Source organism: Haliotis asinina, chromosome 5, assembly GCF_037392515.1.
Source record: "Haliotis asinina isolate JCU_RB_2024 chromosome 5, JCU_Hal_asi_v2, whole genome shotgun sequence".
NCBI classification, from domain to species: domain Eukaryota; kingdom Metazoa; phylum Mollusca; class Gastropoda; order Lepetellida; family Haliotidae; genus Haliotis; species Haliotis asinina.
The window spans coordinates 41,543,794-41,553,354 of record NC_090284.1 but is presented as its reverse complement, the minus strand read 5'-3'; the positions used below and the strand labels follow the sequence as shown (position 1 = coordinate 41,553,354).

At 40.8% G+C, this 9,561-nt stretch overlaps 1 protein-coding gene across 1 annotated transcript; it reads left to right on the top strand.

Moving 5' to 3' along the window:
* Positions 1-636: 636 nt before the first annotated feature.
* On the top strand, positions 637-8,574 carry LOC137283862 (solute carrier organic anion transporter family member 3A1-like). Its single transcript, XM_067815540.1, has 9 exons — positions 637-1,264; positions 1,996-2,082; positions 2,834-3,022; positions 4,605-4,769; positions 5,458-5,647; positions 6,330-6,453; positions 6,631-6,785; positions 7,708-7,772; positions 8,294-8,574. Exons 1-9 carry the CDS (start codon positions 664-666, stop codon positions 8,572-8,574), a joined length of 1,857 nt encoding a protein of 618 aa, XP_067671641.1. The 5' UTR covers positions 637-663.
* Positions 8,575-9,561: the final 987 nt, after the last annotated feature.

The following is a 9,561-nucleotide window of genomic DNA, read 5'->3' as shown; positions in this document are numbered from 1 at the left end:
GGAGCTTACATTCGTGCTCATGGTGGTCATAATGTTACTGAGTACTTCTTCACCATCCAAAACCGACACAAACTATAATGTTAACGTTTTGCTCCATCAAATGCAGAACATTTTGACAACTGTTTCAGGGGTCATGTTTTGGTTGATTTGTAAGTCTATTATTGCTCAATACCACTTCATTTCATTTTTAATCATGTGTACATATATACATGTCTTCATGTAATATGTAAGAGTAATTAGTAGTTTTCAGTGTACCATTGAATTTATTACATAGAGCGTGTCACATAACCTTGTTGCGAGGTTATGCTTTAGTCTACTGCAATTCACCCTTTTCAGCTCAGGCGAAGCGACAAACGTGCACTAAGGTGTGTGTTAGCAGTACTAGTACACATTGTCACATCAACAATATGAAAATATTTATCGCTTTTCAAGCGTAACAATTAAGCAACACTACATGCTTCGATGCTTATTGATAGTGATATTAAATTATCAAATTGTTCTCTGTGTACATATTATGATCATTTGTTTTTGTTTTATTTATTTGTGGGTGTTTTTTCTTTTTCTGTTTGTTTCTTGTTAGAGCAATGGAGAATGGCTAAACAAGGATGCCAGTTTATGTATCTTATGAACGTTGAATCCGCTTTTACACATTTCAGTGATATCATGATGTCGAACCCTGCCACCATTAATGACACGGGGAGACGTCGGCGTCATTGTTTCAACAACGTCATCGGCTTCGCCTGCGTCTTCAGCGTGGCGTCTCTTGTTGTGGAAACAGTAAAGACATACACGGTATCCCAGATTACCACACTAGAAAAGCAGTTTGGGCTCAGCAGCACAAAAAGTGGTTTTCTAGTAAGTTGCAATGAAATTGGATTCCTTTCGACCATTTTCCTTTTCGGCCATTTTGGAGGGAAACGGTTCATACCGAGGATTCTGTCTTGCGCTCTGGTGTTGTTTGGCTTGGCTAACTGCATGCTGGGATTGTTGCGCTTCATAAACCCTACGTCACTTCCTGGTGTAGATGACGCATCCTTCAATCTCTCTTCCACTCAAACTGTCCGGCTTTGTGAGAGTGCAGCAAATGTCAGTGAACGATGTCCTGATATGGAGGATGAAGGCACCGGTATTAGTCAATGGATGTTCAACGTATTTGCTGTGTGCATGGTGCTTCAAGGTATTGGGAAATCACCACGGCTTTCCCTGGGTCTACCCTACCTAGACAACAACTCCCGTGATAAACAACAGTCAAGCTTATTCACAGGTGTGTTTAGAAATGCTACTAACATTTGAATAAAAGAGCTTTCGATGAAAGTCTCTGCATTTGTGACAAAGGTACATTCTCATTCAAACGTATATGCCAGCCATTAATGTGTAATAGAGCCAGCTATCCCTTGACGGCATTTCAGATAACCGATCTATACATCACATACATCGACAGCAAAAGAAACGCAATTGTTTTTTTGGGTTTTTTTTCATTTTTTTTTTTGTTCGTAACTTGCTGTTCAGTATATTTGCCCAAAGCCTCAACGATAACAGGATATAACGTGTATATTCTCCGTACCGGCCTTACATGAAAAATACATAACCGCAAATAACTGGAAAATTGCAGTTGCGGCGTATAGCAATTATATTCATTCATTCAAGTTTGACAGACTGAAACAAAACTGAACAAAGGATTTTGACTATTGAACCGACTCTTAAAATCAGAAAGTGGTAGTTATTTGCGGATGTGAACCTCATATTTGTCGAGTAAGTGTCTAAAATTTCTATTCTCTAGCGAATCAATGTTGTAATAACTGGGAAACAACAATTTTCAATAATCAACGAAGATATAACGAAAGGTGTCTACAAGCGATGCCCGTGACCACTAGGCGACCACAACGCCCCTTTAACTGTTGAAACTTCGCTGAGCTTCACATAGATTTCTTTCCGATCACATTCGTGTCAGCGATTTTGTCTTTGACTTATATGGGTTCCTGTTGCGTTTTGCAGGAATAATCATGACGATCACATTCCTTGGACCAGTTCTAGCATTCGGGCTGGGTGGAGTGTTGAGCAACATACCCGTGGACCTGAGTGGTTAGTAAATGTTGTTATAAATCTACCACGGTGGTCTGGTTATCAAACAGACCTGACAAACTGTGGATAGCGTCATGTAATGATCTACGCTAGCTGTCACAGCGTTTGTTCATGTTTTGTTGTTGAACGCTGCACTGCAACGGCGGCCGTTGAGTTATTACGTCTGGAGAGACTGTCATGTCGATACCATGACTACCTGTGCGACTGGGACCATGGGATACACATCTGCCAACCCTCACGCATTTGCAACAGACTCACGCATTTATATATGACTCGTGTCACATTCACGCGATAAAACTGATAAACATCACGCAAAACCGGGTTCATATGAAAAATCAAAATAAAAATCCGTTAAAAATCACAAAAGTCTAACGGAAGATATCGTTGTCTGTGTTTTCTCTGAGAAGGGAATTTTAAATTAAGCGTTGGCTTCACTGGGTCCTTATTGACCACCGAGGAGGGGGTCTTTGGATCCCGGCATGTCAGCTTTTTTTTCTCTTGGAGCTGGAAGTTCGGAATAAAATGCATGCATCAAGTAAACAAACGTCAAAAGATCACGTTAGTCACCTCTTACGGCATATATTGTTGCTAAAGACCAATTCTAACCTAGTTCTAATGTTGACTAGGAGTTGATGTTTGCAGAAACTCCTGTGCAACGCGTTTTCGTTATTCAAACGGACCAATGATAAGATAATTGCCAGTCCCATGAGACGTGTTATTAACACATGTGTTGCCATGCTTTAATTTCAAGATTCCAAGTTAAGTCCGCTTCATCCCGAGTGGATAGGGGCGTGGTGGATTGGCTACCTATTGTTCGGATGTGCCGCTCTCGTCCTGGCTGTGCCTTTAGGCTGTTTCCCAAAACACATACGCGCACCTAAAAGCCACCACACAGTCCACGTTCTGGAAACTACCTCCTCACTGAAGAGAGATATTCTGGGTAGGTATTGTTCTTTGCTTCGCAAAATCAGTTGTAACACTTGGATGGATCTGATAAATGTCACTTGGTCTCTAGCTTAGCTAAGTGGGCGATGTGCATGGTTGCATAGATAATCGAAACGGGCATTCACATTCGGAGTTGTGTCTGTAAATTTGGGAAGCTATGTCGGAGCGAAATAGTTTATCACAGGTATGACTCAGCCAGGAAAAGAATCAACACTGAGGTGGAACAATTAGGTGACTCCGGTGTCGTTTTGTAATATTAGATGAAACTGACTCCCTCCATGCATTCGTTAAGACATCGCGTGTTTTTATTGTCATAAATAGGAAGTATTGATATAATTGATATCAGTAGACATGAGGGTGAGATTCTATTTATCATCCAAAATTATTCTTCATTAGTTTTCAGAGAAAACTGTACATCTCTGAACACAGCACTGGCATTAGATTTGCAGTGCAACAATGCCATAGCATTGTGATGTCATCACGTTTATAACGTCATAGCATTATCAGGGCATTGTGCAAAATCTTCTGTCAAAGCGATATCTCCTAGGGGATATCGTCTCACCTCAAACAAGCTATAAATCTCCTGTGGAAAACAGTTTTGGATGATAAACGTGTATATCAGCGTCCGCGTTAACGCAGAAATCCTTTTTACGCAAAATACACGCAAACAGTAATTTACGTGTGTGTTTTGCTCGCATATATTCTGATCTACTGAATGTTTAAAATGGACTTTAAATCAACACCATATAAAAATACATGTTGAAATGATCCAGGATTTGAAAAGATTTGGGCTACACATTTATAATTTTATTTCTGCACGCACTCGTACTCTGGTATTCTCTGGTATATCTAGATTGCAAAGTTCAACTGCTTTTTTGGGTACGTTACTTATCCATAACAGCTTGGAAAGCACGTTTCAAATGAAGTGATCTTTGTAAGGCCGGTGAAACGGACGAAGTAGGTTGATAGTTTGGAGAACAGATGCACTTCTCTTCGGACACACTTCTGCTTGTTATTTTCTTGATTAAAATACCTGGGCTACTGCAAGGTAACATGTCCTAGTGGTTACGACCAATAAAAATCTTAGAAACTTGTATAACGTGGGGGCGTTTGTCAGAGGAGCTCTTCGGTGATAGAGCGTAAGGACAGAGAGAGAGATCACTTCTAATAAAGTTTGTTTGTCTGTTGTTTGACGCCGCCGCTCTCAGCAATATTCCAGCCTTGTTGCAGTTTGTAAATAATTGAATCTGGGCCCCATACCAGTGATCACAAGTATGAGCATCGATCTCTGCACATGCATGGTACATTTGATATGTGTCAACCACGTAATCAAGCCTGACCACTCGTGATCGCTCTCTTTAGTCGTCTCTTACGACAAACATGCGATGTTGTAGACCAGTTCTGACCTGGATTCTCACGGGTGCAAATGAAGAGGCCAAAATCGGTATGCAAAGTCTCCGTATAGCCATTTTGTTTTGACCTCCCACAAATTATTGCCATGCGTTTGTGTTGTTTTTCATGAAATAAACGTGAATATACGAACTTTTACACCTTGTATAGTTTGTATCTATCCTCAGACTTACCAAGATCGGTATTCCGGGTTGTGAAGAATCCAGTAATTGCCTGTATCCTTCTGGGAGATTGCAGTGCCTTATTCTTTATTGGGGGCTATTTGAGCTTTGCACCGAAATACATTCAGAGTCAATTTGGGACAACGGCTGCCGAAGCAAATTTCATTTACGGTACGTACTGGGTAATGTTTTGTCCAATAAGACATGTCCATTAATGTGTGTGCTTTAACTCAGAATATATTTATCAGTTCCAATCCTTCACTAACTGTACGGACATTGATATCTTATAACATTGTTCAATGTACCTTCTGCATACATTTGCAATTCAAGGTGACTATACACACCTGGGACACACCATATACATACGCGGACAGACTGTGAAGAGGAAATGCCAATGCAGTCTTTGAACGACATTTAGAAGTGATATGCGTAAAGGCAAGAATTTATGGATGTTAATTACTTTATTTTGATGGACACGACGTTTGAAATATATATTGTTACCCCTTCCTCATTCACCTGATTGTACGCCATTCACCTGATGAAAGAGGAAGAATATACTTCGAGGCGCCTTGTCCATCAAAGTAAAGAGGTTGACATCTATAAATTCCTGTCTTTAAAGTCAATAAAATCTTACTTGAAACCATTTTCAAATAAGTGTCCTTGTACACGTGTGACTCTTTAGCATTGACTTCCTTGGCGTGGATGGGTGTTTTTGCGTGTGCATGTGCATGTGCGTGGACCGATGTTGTGAGGGCGTTGGGGTGGGATGTTTTTCACACACCGTTGCATATATCAGTGCGTGAATATTAGTGGTGCTAATCACATTAAAGCGGGTTTGTTTCTTTATGTCACAATGTAGGTATTATAGGCTTGTTCTGGGCCATTGTGGGGACATTGCTTGGAGGTATCCTCACAAGCAAACTCAAGCTGACCAACAGGGGATGCGTGAAGCTGATAGCCATTCTTACAACCTTTGGCACAGCCCTTTATACCATCATGTGGGCTTTTGGATGTGACAACCCAAACATTAAGGGACTGGGTGGCGAGGGGTAAGTGTCAGCTTGAAAACTGGTTCACAGATCAACGTAGGTCATGTCGAACTACAATACATGTCGATGTTCACAAAGAGTTATGTTCACGTAAGGTAAATAGCAACTGATAAAGTCAAACGATGGGTTGTCATGGTGACGACAGGTCAATATGTCAGTTGGCTAATCAGGACACCAAGGATTATAATGGCGGGAGGTAAATGTCAGCTGAAATAATCAGGACACCAAGGGTTGTGGTAACGGGAGGTAAATATCAGTTGAAATAATCATAACACCAAGGGTCGTGGTAACTGGAGGTAAACAGCAGTTGAAATAATCATGACACCAAGGGTTGTGGTAACGGGAGGTAAATATCAGTTGAATATCAGTTGACTCTGATATCCGTGATAAATATCCATTATCCGTCTCATAATGTTCTGCCGACAGGTATTAACAGTAAAAAACAAGCTCACAAGCAATATGCCGAGTAGAATTCAGTTTTACTCACACTACCATATTTCTTTTGTAAGAGCTGTCTGAACAGTTCATGGAAAAGATTGTAAGATAAAGAGTTAAACTTCAGTCTAAGACATCATAAGTATCTATTTGTATTTGATCATGTTTGAGGTGGATATTATGCGCTCTACAAATTTATTATTATTACTTGCGTATTACAACAAAATCACCTGGTTCTGACTTTCAGAAGTATGATGAACAGCTCGTCCGTTTGTAATTGTGATGCAAATGAATTCATGCCACTGTGTGGGGTTGACGGGCAGACATACATCAATCCCTGTCTTGCAGGATGTCAGTCTCAGAATGGAACTGTGAGTATTTCAGTGTTTGTGGCAGGATTCCAGTCCACAAAGAACACTGCATTTCCTTCCATTGTAATTCATGCATTTAATGACTTTTGAAAAAAAAACATTGACTTGTAAATACGTTTTACATGAATATAATCCTCTTGAAGATGAAAAATGGATTCCTTTTGTCCAATATTTCAGACGTATACGGGATGTAGCGAGATTCCTGGGGATGAGGGGACGGCTGGATGGTGCCAGAGAGATTGTCCCTTCTTGTATCCCTACGTCCTTGTTGACCTTGTAGCCGGCACCGTGGCGACAGTGTCCATAGTTCCTGTGTTCATGATCATCATCAAGTAGGTCCTCTTTCTGAAAGTCACTTCCGAAAACACCAACAGCATTTTAGCTTGTCATCGGTTCTTATGTTGACTTGAGTGTACACATGTTAGTGCCAGGTAAGTGCTGATGGCTCAAATCAGAGTTTCAACCGTTTCCGGTATCGGTACCCAGCATGAGAACCAGCATCAGCATCAGCATCAGCATCACAGTCAGTATCAACATCACCATCACAGTCAGTATCAACATCAGCACGGCTTGGCCATGGTGTGTAAGCGGCGCTAAGCGGGACTTGTTGTTCATCGAGATGACATGGGCTCATTGTTTGTGTCTGCACCTACACCCATACTAGAGTAATGTTCGTGAAGCGGTTGTTGTCCTTCCAGTCTTGAGACTGTGCCGCAACCGTATGATCAAATGTTCACCAATCACCGGGTTGAATGTTTTGAGACCATTTCTGGTTTCATAGTGCATAACAACAGGAGTAATGTTCTTAAACCTGTGTAGAACAGTATCCAAACACTTTCCCTAGGCTTTATTACGATGTATTCTTATATGTTACAATTAGGCCCTCAAAACAAGTTATGGATGCATGGATGCAAAGGAGTGATGTCTGTGTGTATAGGTGTCGCTTTCATTCATCATTGTCACCCAGATATTGTACCAATGTATGAGATGACCTGATGCGTCGAAACCAATATATATTTCACAGGACTGTGGCCATTGATCTTCGTAGAGTTGCACTCCTTTGTTACGTTAGGAACGAGTCTGAGGATGTGTTCTTCGGCTTGAAAAGTATTCATCTACGTAAATATTATTATATGCGACCTGTGTCACTTTTCTCCCAGTGAGAAGCTTATTTATTTCTACAGTTCTATTCAAACTGGAGTTGACCCCAGCTCACTGACAATGTATTGATAGTGTATTAATTTAATCTTTCAGGACCGTTGAGCCGCATGACAAATCAATGGGGCTTGCTATATCGGCTTTCCTGAACGGTGCTGTAGGTAGGTATTTGATAAAAACAGAGAGTATATGTATTTGTGTTTTTAACTACTTCACCAGATCTTTAAGAGTCACTATAGTTATCCCTGACTGAAACAGGTATGCTATGTTTCAAGAAAACTCAAAAATCAGAAGAAAGTTAATAAAATAATTTGACTTGCGAAAGAATGTACACACTTGGTGCTTTCGGATTATTTTTATGTTTTTGTTTTTTAAAAACGAAAAAGTCAGTGTTTTTATTGTGATTTATAGTCACCAAGATTATGTACATTTTGACAAAACATATACGATTGTGATCAATTCATGAATCGACGTATGTGCAGCAGTGCATTATGGGCAGAAAATCTGATAGAAATCAGCCATAAATGGTGTTTCCTAAAAACAAATTGATATTGATAGAATGAATAACAACCACGTTATGAACCATAGTATGAAGTAGTGTTCAGAGGGGAACTGCTGTGTTTCTTAAATTTGATAACTGGTGTGAATTTAATTGTTTGTTTGGGTTTTTTGTTGTTGTCAGGTTTCCTTCCATCACCCGTTGTGTATGGGATGGTGATTGACAGCACATGCAGACTGTGGCAAATAACTTGTGGCGAGACTGGCGCATGCGCACTGTACGATCTCCCACTTCTGCGCTATCGCATGAAATCTATGGACATCGGACTTCAAGTACTGTCGTCGGCTTGCTTCATAGCAGCTTTTCTTTTGTTTAAATATGGCTTCGTTCAGGAGTCGACTGATACAGATTCTCCAGATGTCCAGTCGGAAATGGCAGAGGAAAGGCAGCAGCTAGAAGTGTAACAGTTTAAAAAAACAACAATTTGTATCATATATGATTTTGTGGACCATTGAGATTCCGGTGACAAGATTGGGTGGTGCTGGGTTCATGTCTGCAGAGATACGATGAAGTGCCGTTTGTAACATCAGGTTCAAAATCATTCAATTTGAATTTTTACAACCGCGTGCTCCCACATGTGGCTGGTTGTACTAGTCCATCCCACAAATCTCCATCCTCGATATCTCCAGGGTATACGTTCCGATAAGTCTCCACTATACCCTGGACGCATCTACGGCTCTGCCAGATAAATTTATTACCTCCCTTGACTGCCTTTTTTTATCCAGTCAGGTGTCTACGCTGGGAAGTTGAGCGAACCAATCACAACTCACTTTCGTTTTATGAATTATCTAACCGATTATACTTGGCAACAACCATGCAGAGGTTCTCTGGAAGAGGTAGAAGGCGTTCCTGCATATGTTGTTTTAAAGTTTCGGACCTGTCAGTTTGTTTGTATGATTTCCCTAAAATGTGGGACGCACTGCGAGCAAACCTTCACAGTTGCGACCGCTACCTTTGCTGACACTGGCAAGCTCGGTTATAACGGCGGCCTAGCTGATTGGCTACTGTGAGAAGGCGGAGCCAGCAAAGGGAAGTAATAAATTTATCGGGCAGAGCCGTAGATGCGTCCAGGGTATAGTGGAGACTTATCGGAACGTATACCCTGGAGATATCGAGGATGACAAATGTCATACTTCAGTTCCGACGCAGTACACTCCATGTATACTGAAGTATCATGTCACACTTTATCTTAAATAGTTCAAGCACAGTACACTTGTACACTAATGTACCATGCCATACTTTAACATGGATAGCCGGTTCAGACAGAGTACATTCCACGTATATTAATGTACCATGTCATACTTTAACATGAATAGCTAGTTCAGAGACAGTATATTCCATGTACTTTCGTGTATCATGCCCTCCACGCATAGGCAGCTGAGGTTCAGTAG

Excerpts from the sequence above, each read along its gene's own strand:
- LOC137283862 (XM_067815540.1), top strand. The coding sequence starts at position 664 with ATGATGTCGAACCCTGCCACCATTAATGACACGGGGAGACGTCGGCGT. Across the intron at positions 6,454-6,630 it reads GTCAGTCTCAGAATGGAACT|ACGTATACGGGATGTAGCGA; the intron begins GTGAGTATTTCA and ends CCAATATTTCAG. Across the intron at positions 6,786-7,707 it reads GTGTTCATGATCATCATCAA|GACCGTTGAGCCGCATGACA; the intron begins GTAGGTCCTCTT and ends TTAATCTTTCAG.